This window comes from Phalacrocorax carbo, chromosome 2, assembly GCF_963921805.1.
Source record: "Phalacrocorax carbo chromosome 2, bPhaCar2.1, whole genome shotgun sequence".
NCBI lineage: Eukaryota > Metazoa > Chordata > Aves > Suliformes > Phalacrocoracidae > Phalacrocorax > Phalacrocorax carbo.
Window position 1 is genome coordinate 80039978 of NC_087514.1, and position 20136 is coordinate 80060113.

Consider the following 20136-nt stretch of genomic DNA (forward strand, 5'->3'; position numbering starts at 1 on the left):
ATAACTAAACAACAGTGTTTTATTTTCATCCATTAAATACGAGTATTTTCCTTTCCCCCAGTCTCTGCAAAATACCACTACTAAAAAAGGAAAATCTAGGAAAAAAACTCCAACAAAACTCAGCAATGACTAAAACCATCTTGATCTCTCTCCAGTGATCCTAGACATTTGAAATATTCTGATAATGCTGTGGCTATGCTCTTTGTAGCATCAGTGACAAAATTTATATCAATAATTAAACAGTGCTCACCAAAAGCATTTTTGAAACGTCAAAGACTTTTAAACTAATAGGCCCCCTAAGAGTACAATGATTTCTCACCCTGCATATCTTAGTTGCTGTGGCAGTCTATGCCAGCTGTCCCGAGGCATATCAGTCCAACAACCTCTTTTGGAAACGTTTGTCCAAGAGATGCACTGGCCAATGCTGCCAAGAGCAGAAATCTAAGGTTAAGCAACAAAAATTCATCAAAATCACAGAGCTTGCTTTCAGGGGTGATGGGAATCATGCAGCTGATACAAAGGAGGCAGGAATGCCGCTATTTAAATCAAGACAGATTTCACTTTAGACATCCAGGCCTAAAGAAAGGTGGAGAATATAAATGAAGGTGTCTACTGACACAGAGGCTACAGGAGTAGCGTGGGAGAGGGCAGAGCTGCTGTGGTCCAGCAACACCTAGTCCCAACAAAACTATGCAATTTTTTTTATACAGTTTATTACATAAATAACAGTAACCTCCCCAATTTGATGCAACAATATTTACAATTTTGGGAAAGGTGTTTGGAATGCTTTCAAAATACTTCAATGTTTTGAATCTTTATAATTAATCTGAGATATGAATAAATTTAATTTATACTTCAGATTACATATGACATTCTTAAAATAATTGTCAATGCCTTTATTCAAGTTTTTTATATTATAACACTTAGCTAAGAAAAATAATTTAATTTGATTTGTGTATTTTGTCCTTGCTTAAATCCAGACCCCTCCCAAATAAAACAGGATGGAGTTCAATCCAGGGACAACAATCTTTGGCATCTCACTACATCTCCTTCTCCTCACCCCTCTGCTTTCCAGATGAAGCTGAAACTAATGGGCTTTGCACTATATTCCAGAAATTGAGAAATATGAATTATGTTTAGTACCGCTGTAGTTCTGACTTTGAAAACAACGTGGTCATACATTATACTGAGAGATTCCCAGGGTATATGAGACATTTCTGTGTAGGCAAGCAAGAATTTAGAAATGGTTGCTAAGAAGCTCTGGAAGGAGCTGCTCAAGAGGGTTGATTTCCTGCTACTCAACACTTGGCAGAACCACCTTGTGCAAGACAAGGAAGCAACAAGTGGAAGCAATATCCTTCCTGAGCAGAACATACTGGCAACACAGCCTTTCATCTCTAATCTCAGATTAGATTGTTAGCTAAACCTAGGAACCACCACCATTTCTCTGTTTATCTGCCTATTAATTCAGCAGACTATTGAAATATACTTGGTAAAGTAGTCTCACCACATAAAAGGCATATCTGACAGCTTTATTTTTTATTCTTTTTGAAATATTATAGCCTTAAACCCATTATTTCACCTGGATAGAAGAATTTACAGCCCATTTAGCAAGCATGCTAAAGAGGTGTGCCAGTGATATATAACTTGAAATGTTGCTGCTATGCCTTAAGGCTCCCGACAGAAGGTGAAAGAGAAGGTCAGGCTCATTTCAAAAGTGTCACTTCCAATCAAAAATCAGATTTGGGGCTAGATTTTGGATTGACAAGAATGATCACAGATGGGAACTTGAGAGAAGCATGAAGCCAAGAAGTGAGCCTGTTTCTTCTTAATGAAGAAAGGAAATGAAATAGTGCCACATGTACATAATGGGCTACATAACAAGAAATAAAATAAGGATTAATGACAACTCCCTGGCTCTTTCACTGAAATTGGACTATACATCTTATTTCCCCTAACTGCTTTTTGTCGTAATCCTCATTCCTCGTACAGCTTAAAGAATAACCTGTTGGCAGCAGTGAGCACACCAACAGCGGCAACAAAATTTTCAGCAGTGGAAAAATTAGTTTCTGTTGAAGAGTGACATGATACAAGGCAGGGGGGTCAATGTCTATGATGCCCTAGTCAGAGGTGAAGGCCTGCACAGCTGGAGAGCTTTGTGGGGTGAGGGCTCCGTAACAGCTGATCACAGGTAAGCAGCAGAGAGAATATAACGAACAACAGCGATGGCAGGGAATTACAGTCCTTGGGGCCTGAGACACAAATAAAGTCAGGCGAATCTCACTTATTTTTCCTGAAGCCTTTATAGAAATTTTGCTTTCTATTTCTCCTTAGAATACCAATGTCATGACTGGCTTTTACTGAAAATCTTTAGAAGGTTTGAGTCTCTTCTGGCATTAAACTTGTGTAACAAAGCATGTGCCTCAGGAACCTGTCTGAGCTCTGGTAAACCACCAAAGAGAAAAAGGACTGCGGGCTCTTTCAACATCGCCCACCTTTATTCTGAAATAAGAACACTTGTTTCCTGTGATCCCAAGGGAACTCCTTAAGTCAAGTCATTTGAAAGGTGATATTATACTTAACAAAGAAACATCTCTTATTTGATTTCAAGATGTAGAGAAGTTGCCATTGGTATAGACAACTGATGCCATGAATGAAAAATATATTCCAATTTGTTCTTGAAAGGCCTTTCCAAGAAAACCTCATTCTGTATTACCACTGAGTTCTGTTCTTCTCCCCAAATAACTTATGTGCAACTACTACTGAAATATAATCTAGAGAAATAGGGATAATTGTTTCCTAAATCATAAAACAAAGATATTAACTTCTACCTTCTTTACAGAGAAAACCAATGAGAAAGTGACTTTAATGTTACAGGTCTCCTGTTTTATGGTTTAAGAAACAAACTCCCTAGCTGTGTATGAGGTGTTTTTTTTTTTTAAAGTATAGAAGACTGTTACTTTATCAACACCTGCTGTCTAAGAGGATACATCTGGTATTATTGCCAAATTACAGTAGTTTTGCTACCAGTAGCTTTTAAATAAGTTGATGACTTCTATTCAAAAATTAAAGACCACCCCATAAATACCCCATCACTTCAGGAGGAGTTCAAGAAAATAACACTTGAGAAACTAAGTGAAGGATAGAAGGAGTATACTGTAGAAGGAGAATTTCACAATTGCGTTTACTAAAATCTGAACATTTTCTCCCCACACTGTTTGGTAAACTTTTTCCAACCTTAATGATCCTATGATACTGAGGAAGACTAAGACAGCCAATTTCATTATATGAGAACCCCATGCGCTGCCAAAAAAAAGAACAATACCTATGCTCTGAACATGTATTTTCTGGGGACACAAAACACAGCAGGCCGCAGAACTGGAAACTACTCCCGTGTACTGAGGTATTGCAACTCAGAGATGTGTCTGCTCCCTCTGCTTCACCTGACGTGAAAGGCAAAACTCTCAAGTATTAAAGGAATCACATAGGTAAATGACTGGAGTTTTAATACTGGGCTGAACTCCACTTCATGTATCTGTAAGCAACAATAATAAGGAGCCTAAAGAAAGATTTGTTTTCACATTTGTGAAGAACTTTCCCAACAGGTAACTAGGTTTGTATTGTCTAGCATGAACAATCTATTACAAGTAGCCTGAAGGTCAATGCCATCTCTTCACAGGGCATCTGGGTAACTGACTACTTTTATATCTTTCTCTTCTTCCACTTCCTTGAGGTTTCCTTCCACAGGTTCCAAACCCACGGTGGAGTGCAATGCTTTCAGTGTTTCAGATGTTGTAAATCATTGCTTCCTATGAAGACAGCATGCTGAGGAAAGAACGAGATCTGTTCTGAGGGACAGAACAAGCAGCAGGTAACAGCTTAAGCGCTGCAATTGAAAAGAGATTATGAAAGGCATTACCTAGAAAAATTTAAAAGCCTAGCAGAAAAATGATGAGATTACTGTAAAAGAATATGTACATGTGAAATACACAGGGCAGCAGTCAGCACACAGGGAGACCATGTATGGTGAAAGGACATGTGAAAACTTTCTCCTACAACCTCCAGAAAGTGTTGATGAGCTTAGTTTACATGGGGTAAATTCTGACTAACTTGAGGAACACAAGATAACCCCGTTGTTAGAGTCTCTTGCCTGGGAAAAATCCCAACCCCCAAAAACCACCCAAGAATAGTGATATTTTCTTGACACACAGAGGAACAGTAAACAGAGTGTTCCGGACTGTGACACAGTCCAGAAGAACATGATCTGGGCTTCCAGTTAGTCCTACTTTTCAGTAGTAATGAATGTGCTGGGGTCCTGAAAAACTGCAAGACAATGACAGAGCCAAAGCAGTGTGGGGTTTGTTTTTGGTTTTGTTTTTACATTAGTGGACTGGGTGGTTTCCAGAAAGAAATCTTACTGAATATAGTTGTGTGCTCATTTTTGCAAAATAAATGGACAAAAAAATTACCTTTACCCTTACCTCCGTTTGGGTTGGAGTCGAGCTCCATGCTATTAATATAAAGGCACAGTTACATGAATAACATTATTCTGTTTTTCTTTTCCATTTATGAGAGTAACTTGGGAGAGCTGTTTCTGGCATGCTGATCTTGCTAACAGACCTCAGTCACAGTTTTTTTTAGTAACATTCTAGTTAACTTGATAAAATATGTTAAAATGTTTGGTACGGCCAACAACAGTCAAGGATCACGGGGTGAGAATAACTCAAACTGCAGAAGGCGGCTCACAAGGCTCCCTTAAACTCCTGAACTGAATAATAGCCACAGGTGAGAACTTGTATGTGGCAAGATAGGGTCGGCTGTCCAGATTTAAAGGAAAGGAGATGAAAGCAGAAAATTCATTAGAAAAATATTTCTAATGTTTGTAAGGAAAAGTGGTCCTGTGCACCACAAAATTAGTTCTAGAAAGAGTAAATGTATTGCCTTGCTGCAGAAAAGCTTACAGAACATAAACCTGAAAATATGTGCACAGTCTTACTTTTCTTTGGATTTTGAAAATTATATTAAACCATATGATTAGGCAAACACAAGCAGATCTGAAGAGACCTTTACCATGCTGCATGCTGATAATGAAGGCTTATAGAAACAGACAGAAGATATCTAAGAGCAGGCAGAAGCACATATATTGTAAAGGACATCAGCCAAAAGAGATTAGTTCTTTGGCCTGGAGGAGGAGGAAGATCTTTTATAGGGAACCTTTAAAGTACAGACAAGTCTGACAGGAACAATGAAACAATCATTAATACAGAGTTAAAAGTATGAACCTGAGATCCAGAAATCACAGAAGGAATATATAAGGAAGATTTTAAAAAGACTATATATAGTGCATGTGCGCGTGTGCATATGTGCGTGTTGGTAAACAGAGCATCAAAAGAGAAAGGTGAGTTGCAGTTTGACCCATTCATATCCAGACACACTATTTTTGTTGTTGCACTTTGAATAACTGCAAGTGCAGTGTGTGGGAACTGTCAGTTCAGGCACAGGGATGGTGACTGCTTTATGGGGTAAAATTAGCTTTCTTTGGCACTTTTTATCTTGCTGTAGCCTAATACAGGAATCCCAACAAAAGGACACAATAAATTCAAGTTATCTGATGACTGCAACGTTTAACTAGAAAAATTGAAGTCTTACTAGTCATGAATGCTGCATTTTTCAGTACCTGAATCTTAGCTTGTTAATGTGCCTATAACTTTTCCACATTAACACAATTTGCCTTTATGAACTCAGGAATATTTTCAATACTGGTTTACATCATTTATGCAAATACCCTGTGCGCCTAATTGCTTACTCAAATATTTTGTTTGAGCAATCTGAAATAGAAATAAATGGCAATGGAAAAGACAAAGTCTAGGAAGAGATGGAGAACTGCCTGCTGTCAGTACAATTCGTTTGAAGCAGTTCATAAATCAGTAGCCATTCTCATTGCTATTTAGTGTGTGTACTGATACGTCTTTCTCCGTGGCATCGTTATCAGCATTCCCCAAATTTTAAGTTGTTAATGGGAAAACAAGGAGATAAATAGACTTTGAAAGTCAACCTACCTATAGTAAAACCTGCAGCACCTCAAATAACTTCAGGAAACTGCCAAGACTGTACTTCACAATTTTTGTTTGGTAACAATATTAAATATACCAAAATATGCATGCTTCTAACATTCACTCATATTGCTGGATTCAGACCTGCACATTTTTTTCTCAACATGTAGAGGCAGAGTACAAGACTAACTTTGAAGCAGATAAATATACAAATGTAAGCCTGATGTTTGCTTACATCAAGGCCTCTCAACGCACAGGTGGCTGTATGGAAGTACAGTGTAAAGTGTATGCAGATTATATCTGAATGTTAAGACTTACACTTTTCATTATAAATGGCTTCCTTTAATAGACTGAGCAGTTTACAGTATTTATGACATTCACAGTGTACACACGACTACAGCTTCCAGGTGTCACCACATAATGTGCAACTTTCTCAAGCAAACGTATTTCCTTTCGTTACTCGAGCCATACTCTGCTCTAAGCTCTCAGCTAATTAACAAAGGCAACAGTTTTGTATATTATGCATCATGCACTTTATTTCTAATACAGTGCATTAATCATTTATATTTTAAATGATGGGCACGTCAACCACTCACAACACAGCTGCAAGTAACTTTCATTACCTGATCTTGTGATTTCTTTTTCTTCTTCTTCTTCCCCCAGCACCCTGAACTCTCTGTGTCTTTTCCATTGGCATCACCACAGAGTAATCCATCAAGCTCATCTGTTCCCATCTGCTGTCCCTGAGATGTTTCTGCAGCTAGCCTGTATGAGAGGTTCCTCAAAATGCACACACAGTTTTCAACGGTCTGAAAAGTGTGACCAAAAAAAAAACAAACCCAAAACAAACAAACAAGCAAAAACAGAAAACAAAACCAGAATAAAAAAGTTAAAATCCTTCCTTTGGCCACTCTGTATACAAAACAGAAGAAATATCATCGTTCTTTGCACACACATTTTCCCCAGCACAATACTTTGCTCATTTCTGAGCACTCCCCAGGTAACCACAGCTTAAGAGATTTAGAAATTTTTATGGAAAGAAATCAGTAGTCTGGACAGTATTTTTTGCATGAGGTTTTTTTATTGTCATTCTGAACTCATGCTGGAGCCTCATGTGAAATAGAAGCTGAGATAAAAAGCAATCAAGAGAACCTGAACACTCGCACATAATGTCGGCAAACTCCCACCTCAGTGAAAAGAAAATGCTACGAACAGAAAATAGCAATAGGTTGTGGGGTGGGATTGTTGTTTGGTTTTCTTTTTGTTTTTCTTTTTAAAGAAAACAGAAATAAAAGTTATTTCTGGCATCCTTTCCATGTAAATTACCAGAAAAATGGGAGCCAGTTTCCATTTCACAAATACTTGTAGCCTGAACAGATGATGTTTCTTGAGTCCCAGAAGACTAGAAATCTCTTGCTGCTTTTACTGCTTCTAGCCAGGCTGCAAATAACTTGTAGGCAGCCTTTCCCTTTAATCCATTTATTCCCCCAGTAGGTTGTGCCTTCTGCAAAAGATGGTGGAGGGGATCCAGAAATTGAGTGAGACCCACTGGAGGAAAAAAGATGGTACTGCTAATTCAAGATAATTTCTGCAAGTCAATACTCACTTGAAGCCTCCTCATTTATTTGGTTCAATTTGGTTTGACTACCCTTAAACAGGAAGGACATGTGCTTAATATTCTGGAGGCATGGAAAGCGTGGTTAAAAAAAGCCAGTCTGTATCTATGTATATTTCAACTGTTCCTAATGCTTCATGGAGATAAAAAGGGATAGCCACTACACTCCATCTCTGTTGCTCCATTAACCCAGAATGGAATTACCATGAGGCTTTTGGCTTGGTCATACTCTACCATATTTACCAGTGAGGCAAACAGATGGTGCTTCATTTACTTTCATATACTGTATGAGCTTATGCCAGGGTTTTTGCCGGACACATGGTTTTTGAGATGACATGAAGTTCCAGAGATGACACTGAACAAAACTCAGACTCATTGACAGGATTTTTTATTTAGTTATTTTAAAAATGTAAGTGAAATTTCACATTACACTTATACTAATTTGAGATCTCCAGCCAAATAAACACATTAGAAATATATATGTAGAGAAGATGAAACTTCTTAGTGCACCTTTCTACCTCAAAGCTTTGCAGATCTCAGAGTGGCCATAAAAAAGTTTGCTACCTCTGTTACTTTAACATTTCTGTATTTGAATTTTATTCACTCTTGCTAATATTTACTTCTGCACATCCATACCGTGCTGAAGTTGAAGATTTGCATTTGTTAATTGGGATTCTGAATTTTAATTCCCCTTTTTAAAAGTAATAGTTTTCACACTTAAAATTCTCATGTCAAAAACAAATTAGTTAAGTCCACTGCAAGGACTACCTCAAACTAAAAACTGATAAGCAAACTCCCAAGCCTCAAATGCAACCAACATCTTCACACAGGTGATCTCATGCAAGCCAAGAAAGCTAGTTCTAGTCATGCAGCTGCATCACTCCTTCTTGACTTGTAGCTTTGAACTTTCAGGGGACCTTGTATTCCTCATTCCTACAGATATTTTTCAGTTTTGTCATAGGGGACTAAATATGAGTTCAATAGTCTTAACAGATCAAATTAAAATTATGAACAGTAACTTTGTCAGGTAACCATGTCTAAGTCACTCATTTTTAACATTTTAACTTGAAGTATCATAGCTTTTTCTAATTAGACATATTTAAGAAACAGTGCTGCTAAGATGCTTGTAATGCTGCTAAGATTTATGCACACGTGACTTTACCAACACAAGGAATGACTGATAACAACCAACCCTGCATGCACTTGGAAGCCCCCCATCCTCTTTCAGAGCCTGCAAGAGCAGGGACCTGTTTTTCAGTATTTCAGGTTTTAGTCACTAATAGTATTACAAAATTATCTAATAGTGAAACTGCCATGGGATTTGGAGAACAACATTTATAACTTATTTTGAAGTTCAATTTATTGTTATAATAGCACCATTTTTGAAATGATTAACAACTGATTTAGAGCCAGTTATTTAAATATTTTATTAAAATTACATTCTACTTTGGGATAAAGATGCAAGGTAGGAGGCTATGCTATGGTGTTTTGTATTTAGCTGCACAACTGCTTTATGTCATAGAGTTAAAAGCCTGTTAGACAGGAGGTTAAAACTACTAAGGCAGGGAGGAAAATTTTTCTCTCATTTCTTCATTTTCTCCTCCAGATATATTACTTAGCCTGCAGTTTTTCCCAGTCATACCAGCTACAAATGAGAGTATAAACAGAAGAGTCTGTATTAACAATAAGAGGCAAAACAGGGTGCTTACTGTGCTCCTTATTTACCCTTTTTAACAATAAAACAATCTTGAAATCAGCAGTTTCTTTGTATGTAACCCAACTAAAAAAGCAGCAACTGAACTGTGAGATGGTGCATAAACTGAATTCCTCCCTCCCTTTTCCTCCGTCCACCTCCCACTCTGCTCCCATGAAGCCCCTCTAACATAAATCAGGGAGCTTTGAAACAGTCCCTGGTTCAGATCTTCCAAAGCTAATGAAGCTAAAAAACACCCCCGTGTTTGGGGGCTGCACTGCAGGAGGTGGCAGGGAAGGGTGGGAAGCAGTCAAATTTGCTCTGAACCCTGCTGCAAGTGCAGTACCTACCTCGTGGGAGGGCCTCCCCTGATCACCACTCTGATAAACTTTTATTAAAGTAAAACTGATCAGAGACTAATGCATTGTGGGGTTTTGGGGGTGGTTTTTGGCTTTTAATAAACAGAAAAACAGGCTGCTATCCCAACACCACATGCAACAAATCTCTCATTATTCCTCCCTCCATCCCCTGAATGCAGGGGCAAATTTCACCTGTTTGTTTCAGGCTAACAACCAGAAAGTTCTGGAGGTTACCCTTCTCCAACCTATAAACCCACAGAGGTCCATCGACAACTACCTGTGAAGGATCATTTGGGAATGCAAATCCAGTGGGCTTTAAAATTTTCCTGTGTAAGAAGCTACCCTCCTGTGCTTCTTAGGGTTTGCAAAAGGACCATGGTTGCCCTAACGCAGCAACTGTAATTAATTTAGCACCACATACTGAAAGCAACAGGTATTTGCATCTAGCCTTTTTCTTCTTCTCTGGAATACTGTGATGTATTACAAATCTTCAATTTGTAAATGCTCGAAGCCTTTTTAATTCGGCAGTGCCTTTCAGCTTTGGAGGAGCACATCCATACCCTAATACTTCAGAGAAGTTGACATAAAAATACTTCCTTAAAGAGTTGTTATTCAAAGCATTTATTGATCCTTTTCAAAGAAGAAATAATGTTGATATTGCTACAAAGTTACCTATTAGTTGTGCAGGTTTTTTTAGGGGTTTGTTTGCCTTGTAAGCCTACCTCACTATTATTAGCTCTGTCTCATACTGGGTACTGAACATCAATTTTAATGTGAACCTGGCACAGCAGCGTAAGGAAGTTTACATGGAATATGACACACCTGCTCTTAAATCGGTCTTGTATTTTCTCCATTAATAATTCAGGTGAGAGGATAACATGCTTATCTGTGCACACTACACAGTTAGACACAGATCCAACACTTAGCACACAAAAATACAGAGCTCAACAGAAGGGAAACAAATAAATGGGCTAAATTATACTTTGCTAAGGCATCCCTCACAATGCATTTTTTTTTTTACATTGTCACTTCATAGCCTGATATACCCTTGAATACCTGGATTTCTTGCTTCTCAAAAGACAAAGATGACAAACCTTACTATCAATTTCACTGCTCCCCAGAGCAGACTGGATCACGTACAGCAATGCATCTGTCAGGCCATCACACTCCCTCATTCTTCTGCGGGCCTCCTCTCCAGCAGAGCTGACATTCCTGTAAGGCAACAGCAAGGGTCACCACCTCTACAACTCCCCAACCCACCTCCCCTCCAGAAACACTCTCACAATTAACATACAAATATGAACACTTGGGGTTTTTTTCTCCTTTCATTAGTTCAGAGCTGTGAATAATGAAGACAGCTGTGAATGAGCTCAGGAAATGTAACACAGAGGGGAACAAATGGAATTCATCAGGTCCTCCACAAAAAGGGCTGAGAGGCCAAGCAGCATGCGTCCACCTGAGCTAGGAGACTCATGCCCTATTTGGAGAAGGGCTGATCATTTTTCTTTTTTTTTAAAAGTAGGTTTTTGGATTTGTGAGAAAGCGTTTTAAAAATGTGGATATGTACATATAAATCAGGCTTTGAAAAGTCTAGAGGTTTTGCCAAAGAAATCTCCTAGGATTTGAAGAGCTCAGCAGTTAGGGCTCTTAACCTGAGAGAAAAATCTTATCAAAGCGTACCATAAAGCACCTGATATTGCTTGCTTCTCATTTTACATGAGTGTTTCCTTTTCTCTCTAATTTTCAGAAAACATTAATGCCTCAATCTTCCTCTTATGTAGTTACTCACAATTTGTTTTACATTGCAAAATTTAAAACCTCAGCTTATTATAATAATTGTGTTCCTCAGACAGGTCCAGAGGACCTTCTGAATGCTTTTATAAAAACACAATTAAAACAAAATTTACTACATAACATAATGTGTCATAAAGTTCAAAATATTGATATATAAAGAAACAAATATGTATGTATGAGCATATATAAACAGCATCTATACTTGCTAACATGAAGCCTCCTTGAGAAAAAGTGTATTCAAATTTGCACAGCAGTTTTGATTTGGAAATGGGTGAATTAGCAATGTCAGGAATGGGGTAAAACTTTTCATGCAGTCTCCTTTGGTAGGGGAAGACAACCCTCTGCTGAGGTGACCCATCTGTAGCTCCTCTCTCCCCACTACTAGAGTTTTTACAAAGAAGAATAGAGAAGAGCACACCAGCCCTATGTACTTAATGCCAATTTATGGAAACAGAAAGGAGGCCATTGGCCCTTTGATTTGGGAAGAAGGCAAGGTGCTTTCTTCCTCTTATGCCATTTTCAACTGCCTTTGTGTTAAAGATGGAAAAAGGACAAGAATCCTGGGAGGAGGGAATGAATTTTAGATGGAGGAAGGTGAGAGGACTTAAGAATGGGTTTCCTTTCAATTCTTTCTTTGCTCTGTTCTGCCTCCTCATCATCTGAAAAAATAATTTCTGTTCCCGCAAAGCACTAGAGAGTTTTCCTAATCAAATAATCTTATAACTGAACAATCCCCCAGCCCCTCCAATGCAGGTTCCTAATTGATTCTGCTCCCTAAACACACATGATTTTCCATCTATACTTGCATCCCCACAGTCTTTATTTGTTCTGCTCTCCCACTTACAAGCTGCCCCAATTAATTCAATACCGTTCCCTTCACCTCTGCCGACAGCCCTACAAAAACCATACAGCCCAGAAGCACTAGAATGAATTCCTTTATCTCCCTAGCAAACAAATTCATGCTTACTGTTCTCCTTGAGACTCACTAGTTCACCCCACGTAATGCATCAGAAGTGTCCCCTTTACACTGGCTTGCAAGTTTTATGTTGTCTTGTTGTTCTTCTGGTTCCCTGAACTCCACACCTCTTCCCCCTCTCTCTGCTGCTCCACAAGCAGCAGATGAGGGGTTTTACTCCAGTTCACGGGGAAACCCTCTTCTGCCATCCGGGAACTGGGATCTAGAGAGCATCAACTGGAAAAAGTCTTCCACTGGCTCTCCCTTTGAAGTGACGGAAAGCATTTACCTTCTCTTTGGGTGACAGAAATCAGAAGGTAAAATTATAGAGCATGGTTTTCCCAAAACAGTGCCCGTGCCCTGTATTGGCAGGGCTGGGGAATCTGCCTAAAGTGTATTTTGAGTAGACTGTCCCCTTATGAAAGGCAACAGCTCCACCTGAAATTCCCGAAAGGCAGCACACGTAGGAAAAGCAGAATCATGGATCTGAAAAGTGCATTGGGGGCGGGCAGTGCAAACAAGGGGGATTAGTTGACTTCTTTTATCTGAAATTCTACTCTCCCACCCTCCAGGAAGATAGAGATAAAAAAAGAGAGAGTTATATCCAGCCCTAAAAGAATAACTGCACAGATTACAATAGGGAGATGCTGAGGAACTGTTCCCAGCACACCACCTTTCCTCGCACCACTATAAAAAAAAAAAAAAGCTGAAATATTACTGAATCCTTTTAAACAGAACTAGATGTAACAGTCTGTACTAACATGATGTGTCCAGGCTCCTTGATTTTCTGCAGTTACATATACTGAGTGTAATCTTTCAAAATATATAGACTTAGACATTGGTAGAAACAGAGAGATACATTCTCCCTGATCTTTTCATTGAGGTGATTTTTCCTTCTCTCTAGCATGGCCAAATGCACGTCACCTTGACTCTCCAGAGCCTGCATAGACTGGCAGCCTCTCAGTTCCTCTCCAAGTTCACCAGAAACTCCTCTCACCAAAACAGAAATTCAGACAACCTTACAGTCCCTAAGCTGCAAGCTGCCTCATTCATTTCCAGACAAAGAATATGAGGCCTTTACACAAAGTAATACAGACACAGTAGGGGCACATCTTGCACAGAAAATGCATTATTTCTTTGCCCTGTGTGGAGGAGCTGTTGAGTTCTATCGAAGGAATCATTGTTAACTGAGATCCTTCACAGAAGGTCTCTAATATCACCATGTTCAGTCTATGTAGTTCTTCAAAAGAGAAGCAAATTCCGGATTACTTGAGCTGTCAAAGAAAACATGCTGCTGTCTTAATTTTCTTATTTCCTGTTGTTAATTTTAACATGCTGTAGCTGTCAGTGTGGCAGGGAGTAAGATGTGATTTGTCATTTTTGAATTTACAGGTCACTGTGCAAACCGTAAACCAGAGCATTAGTAGTATCTACTATTGGTAAAATGCCCCACTAAGTAGGTACATATTTTTCCAGTGTCAGTCTCCAAACATGTTTTCTGGATTTTTGAACAGATGTGGAGATACAGGTTTTCATGAAAAAATACTTTTCCATTGTAAAGGCAGCCCAGAAAAAGCTTGATTGCCTGGTAAATTCTGATACTTTGTGGAAACTCTGCTCACAGGGTATATGTGAGGTGTAGGCTGACATTTTGAATCTAACAGGACCAGGAGTCCTTTAGACCTCCATAAACCAGTAGAATTAATTTCAAACGGAATCCAGTTACACAGGAATACCAAGAATACAGAGTGCTGGAATAACTCTCAGTTTAGTCAGAAGGTCCCACTCAGACCTCCAAAAAAACAGCTAACGTAAACAGCCTCTTCTCAGGAGAGGAACACCAAGAACAGGCAGTCAGAACAAGAGCTCAGACCCGTGGCTCATCAAACTGCTATTTTCTGAACAAATGCAGACCAATTTTGCTAATAATCTAGGAATGGAAAGAGAACTACAATGATCCAGCTTCAGCTTCGTGGGAGGATGTGTTGCAGCTATCATGTCATCACCTGATAACTAACAGCAGGCATGATCCTCCACACGTACATAAGGGGTGTCAATCCAATGGTCTATGGATAGGAAGTGTGCGGTATAAAGGAATGCACTGTGCAACACACACTTGATTCCTGTTAACCCTGGCACTTACCTTAGTTATTCAATATAATTGGTGGGATGTGAGGTAGGAGATGATGGTTGGTGCCAACCAGTTTCTCCTTTAGGGTCATTTTCCGTATGTGCATACAAACTGTGGGAGGTTTCAAGCAATATCCTTATGACTCTAAGATAACTAAGTTCACCTGCCATATCCAGGGGAGGGAGATTGAATTCCGTCGAAAGATCATCCAGACAGCCAGTGTGCCAAGAGACATGCCCTCTGGATATGAGAATATTTAGGAAGCTGTTGATGTTACTCCCAGTGGCAGTTCTACAAATCTCAAAGACAGAATTAAAGTATCTACAGAAGCAACTGCCCTCCTTGAGCATGCTCAAGTCACACCAAGTAGTACAACCTTTCCTGTACCATCTACAGGTTTGCGGACTGCAGATCTCACTGCAGTCATGTAGGATAATAATTTAGAACAAATAATCTGTATTTAGCAAAGATGAAATTGAGATGGGTCTTCCTCAAGGCCCCATGATAAAAAGAGAATACATGTTTAATATCTAGTATATGTAACATTCTTGCTATGGACTGACATGATACAAGAAAGGACAGACACAGGAAGGACAATATCCTAATTCGGTTGGAATGCAGAAGTTATCTTTGGTATGAAACTTCAGAAAGGTCCAAAGCATACCTTTATTCCAAAAAGTTTTGGACTGATATTAACAGTCGCAATCTTTTTCGTCCTTTTGCTTGTTATAATAGCCACCAGAAGGAGATTTTTCACAGAACAGGGGCAAAGTTTATATAAACGAAGAATTCAAAAACTTCATTAATGTTGTATGAAACACTTTTATGTTTCCCTGAGGATACCTAGCAAGGGAAAAGCCCTCAGGAGAATACAGAAGAACTGAGTTGTAACTGATGCACTGAATACTCATCTTTAAAATACATATATTAAAAAAAACAAAACACCCAAAAGCCTTGATACTGGCATCCTCTGCATGTGCTCTCTTATATGTTGCCTGTTTTTATTTCTGTCTGATTGGCTAAGCATTCTACTTCATGGACAGAGCCTCGTCTTAGAATCACAGAATCGTTAAGGTTGGAAAAGACCCTTAAGATCATCGAGTCCAACCGCTAACCTATCACTGCCAAGTCCACCACTAAACCATATCCTCAAGCACCATGTCTACCCTTCTTTTAAATGCCTCCAGGGATGGAGACTCCACCACCTCCCTGGGCAGCCTGTTCCAATGTCTGACAACCCTTTCGGTGAAGAAGCTTTTCCTAATGTACAACCTAATCTTCCCTGGCGCAGCTTGAGGCCATTTCCTCTTGTCCTATCACTAGTTACTTGGGAGAAGAGTCTGACCCCTGCCTCGCTATAACCTCCTTTCAGGTAGCTGTAGAGAGCAAGAAGGTCTCCCCTCAGCCTCCTCTTCTCCAGCCTAAACAACCCCAGCTCCCTCAGCCTCTCCTCATAAGACTTGTTCTCCAGACCCTTCACCAGCTTCGTTGCCCTTCTCTGGACACGCTCCAGCACCTCCATGTCCTTCTTGTAGTGAGGGGCCCAAAACTGCACACAGTACTCGAGGTGCGGCCTCACCAGTGCCGAGTACAGGGGCACGATCACCTCCCTGCTCCTGCTGGCCACACTATTCCTGATACAAGCCAGGATGCCATTGGCCTTCTTGGCCACCTGGGCACACTGCTGGCTCATGTTCAGCTGGCTGCCAACCAACACACCCAGGTCCTTTTCCTCCAGGCAGCTCTCCAGCCACTCCTCCCCAAGCCTGCAGCCTTGCATGGGGTTGTTGTGACCCAAGTGCAGGACCCGGCACTTGGCCTTGTTGAATCTCATACCATTGGCTCCGGCCCAACAATCCAGCCTGTCCAGGTCCCTCTGTAGGGCCTTCCTGCCCTCCACCAGATTGACACTTCCACCCAGCTTGGTGTCATCTGCAAACTTACTGAGGGTGCACTCAATCCCCTCATCCAGATCATCGATGAAGATATTGAACAGGACCGGCCCCAGCACTGAGCCCTGGGGAACACCACTTGCGGCTGGCCACCAACTGGATTTGACTCCATTCACCACCACTGGGCTCGGCCACCCAGCCAGTTTTTAACCCAGCGCAGAGTGCACTTGTCCAAGCTGTGAGCAGCCACCTTCTCCAGGAGAATGCTGTGGGCAACAGTGTCAAAGGCCTTACTAAAGTCCAAGTAGACAACATCCACAGCCTTCCCCTCATCCACTATGCAGGTCAGGTTAGTGGGGCAGGACCTCCCTTTCTGGCATACCCAGCCCTATCACAGGCTGCAGTGAGTGGTGATGATTTTCTGAGCAGGTCGGCAATGTAGCAGATGATCACGTAAGAGCTATTACTTTTCCTGTGTACTTCCAGCTGTTTCTATAAGCATTCAGGCTCTTTGCTGCAAGGGTCTAATATAGCAACACAGACAGCAAAAAGAAGCTACCAGCACCATGCACTTATCCAGCAAGTGTTCTCACAGTCATCAGCAGTGTATTGACAACTATACAATTTTAAGGTCTTTTTGTAATGGACTAGACCTTGAGTCACATTGGCTTACCTGTAAGTATTCAGTGCAGCCTTTGGACATACAGTAGATAGATTAGCTGTAGTAGTTACGTTTACTACTGTAACTTTTAGACAAATTCTAATTTTTTAATCACTATTTGTACACTAAGACTTTTTAAAATTATCCATTACTGCTGAAAACTAAACCAGCTGGTAAGAGTAGCTATTTCTCAGACAACATGCAAATTTAAACAAGGCAGTGAGACAAAAATAAGAAAACACAAGATGGTTCATTTTAGTTTTTAAGAGTTCCTAAGTGTTAGGCTTTTAGTGACTACAAAATCAGCTTATTGTTTGAAGTAAAAATAAATTAAAATAGATTTTCAGTCACTGCCACGGATCTTCCTTGCAATTTTGCCTGATTTGAATGACAGTTCAATGTAGTATTAGCAAGATTAGCAAGATTTCTTCTTGCTAAATGTTCTTAGTACCAGTTGTAGCCTTCTTTATCTATAAATTGGTCTTCAGAGGAGTAATAATCTATCAATCCTGCATGTGGATTAAGAATAACACAGGGTTTGGGTCAATTGTGTCTTGTTAATTAGAAGAGCTCAACTTTAATTAAAGAAGCAATACTGTTTTATATCAACGAGGAATTTGGCCCCAGATCTTCATCTCTTAGGTATTCATTTAATTTTAAAAGCATACTCTGCAATTAGACAAACATCTGACAGTATAATGTGGATACAGTCTTGGTTATTAACCTTTCTATCAAATGCTACGACAATGTGATTTAGCTTTGATTATTCAGCTGTACCTTTCATTTTCAAAACATCAGAACAATTAGCCTACCAAGTCAAGCGCTCAACAGGTAGCTTTTACTGCTGTGTTTCTGCATGTCCAATCCTTAGGCTAAATGCAGTGTTTTTAATGACCACTGTGTGTGATCTGTGAAGCAATTGACTTCTAACATAATTTTTGGCTATTTTGACATGTTTTGCAGAGACACATGGTAGAAAGATAACATAAACTGCCACAAACATCTCAAAAGAAATTGTCTCCCTAAAAGAAAATAAACAAAATTTTACGGCATAAAACGGTTCATGGTATAATGAGCCATAGCCTCATCTGAAAGAAACAAAAAAAATATTTCTAACTCCCCTCCCCCTTTTCCTATGTGTTTTCATCTGAAGTGCAACTTCTGTTTAAATACTGTGGACAGAATTACATAGTGTATTCTGTAAATACTTTAAATTATGGTATAAAAAATACCATCTGCAGCAAATTTCTGATCTGATATTTCAAGTCTCTGACATGTAGTATCTGGCTGCACAAAAATCACTGCACTCATTAATGCTCAGGGGCTTATCCCTATACTGCTTTGAATGCACTACCTGCAGGAGGCGAAAGTCAGTTTGACCAGAGTGTTCATCAGTTAGCAAGAGCTGAAATATTGTGTCACTTACAGCCCTTGGGAAGAAGCTGCTGCAGTGCAGACTCTGAAGGTCATAATGGGAACAGTTTAAAGATGTTGATGTGAAGACATTTTTCTCCATTTGGAATTGTAGTATTTCCAACTCGATTCTTTCCCAGAATTTAATCAGATGCTTTGAACACCAATGGAGCTCTAAATGTGTTAAAGACCTATTGCACAAAAGCATGGTGTGGTGTGGTGGCCCCGACCAGCAGCCAAGCACCACACAGCTGCTCACTCATGCCCAGAGACTGCAGCAAATATAGAGATGAGGAAAAGCAGACTTCTATTTTCAGTAGAGTCTCTCCTTTTTCCTCCTTATCCGAGGGAGGACAATAAACTGGCCAGTCCTAAGACTTTCAAATGGTTGCCTTTTCCACTGAAAAGCACAAGGTTGTATGAATTTAAATGAGAAGACGTCAGGTATAATTCAAACATTACTTTTGATTCAACGTACACTGGACATGGCCAGTAACACTTTGCAGATCTCAGGAGGTCATCATCTGAATCCCTAATGGCAGCATCCGAACTGTTCAGTTATCTGACTGTGCCATAACCACCGTGTACAGCCTCTCACTTTAAACCACGTTGGTATCTCAGGACTGGGAGAATGTAAATACAACATGTTAAAAATGCTAAACACTATAGCAAACCATGATAAATTACAGAAGTAGTGGACACAGGAATAAATAAGATATGCTAGAGGGAGTTAAAAGGGCTGATTCACAATCCTACCTTTGCACTTTGAAGAAGAAATGCATAAACAATAAGCACGTTAAATAAGGCACAGTTTGATTGATAGTCTTTATTTCACTTTTCAAAAGACTTTTGACAAGATATCCTAACAAACACACTTTAACGAGAATAAGCAACCATGGGAAGATGGATAGGTAATAGTTAAAATATAGGAAATAAATGGTCAGTTCTCACAACAGAGGTTCGTCACCAGTGGAATGATTTATTCATAACATACTGGGAACAGGAGATGAACAATGAAATGAAAGTTTGCTGAAGATACTGAGTTATTCAGAGCAATAAGCTCAGTGCTGACAGGGAAGTACTACAGGACTTCAAAATTAATGTACATAAATGTACAGTGATGTACGTGAGAAAAAAACATCCCATACATTCCTAATTTTACTTACAATATGTTGGGCTCAGAACTGACCACTGAAACCTCAGAATTATAGCAGACATCCATGAAAAGATAGCTCAATACTCAACAGCAGCCATGTGAGCAAAATGGACTGTAAGGCATATAAGGCAAGCAACATAAACCAAAACAGAGTATACCACTGTATGCACCGTCCTTATTACAATGTGCAATTCGGATCCCCTCATCTCAAAAATGATACAGCAGAACTGGAAAAGATTTGGAGGAGGGGTACACACTTCCACATTAGGAACAATTTAGTAAGCCAGAACCCAGCAGGTTAAAAGAGTGACCGATATCAGGAGTGGGAGAATATAATAAAAATTTATGAAATCCTTATGGTCAAGAAGAAGATGCATAGAAATCAACTTTTCATTTCAGTTGAAAACTGGGTGT

The 20136-nt window shown here is 39.7% G+C and overlaps 1 protein-coding gene across 9 annotated transcripts in view; it reads right to left on the reverse strand.

Annotated features, from left to right (window-relative positions):
* Positions 1 to 20136, reverse strand: part of CTNND2 (catenin delta 2) — a 687140-nt gene that overhangs the window by 93319 nt on the left and 573685 nt on the right. For 8 of the 9 annotated variants that reach the window (XR_010371561.1, XM_064443387.1, XM_064443390.1 and 5 more), the window contains 2 exons: positions 10815 to 10932; positions 6677 to 6862 (listed from right to left, as the gene is read on the reverse strand). Coding sequence is in view for 8 of the 9 variants with exons in the window: in XM_064443387.1 (XP_064299457.1) it covers positions 6677 to 6862; positions 10815 to 10932 (304 nt within the window). In the remaining variant the exon portion in view is untranslated. The remainder of the gene's footprint in view (positions 1 to 6676; positions 6863 to 10814; positions 10933 to 20136) is intronic. The other variant, XM_064443391.1, reaches the window with a different exon arrangement.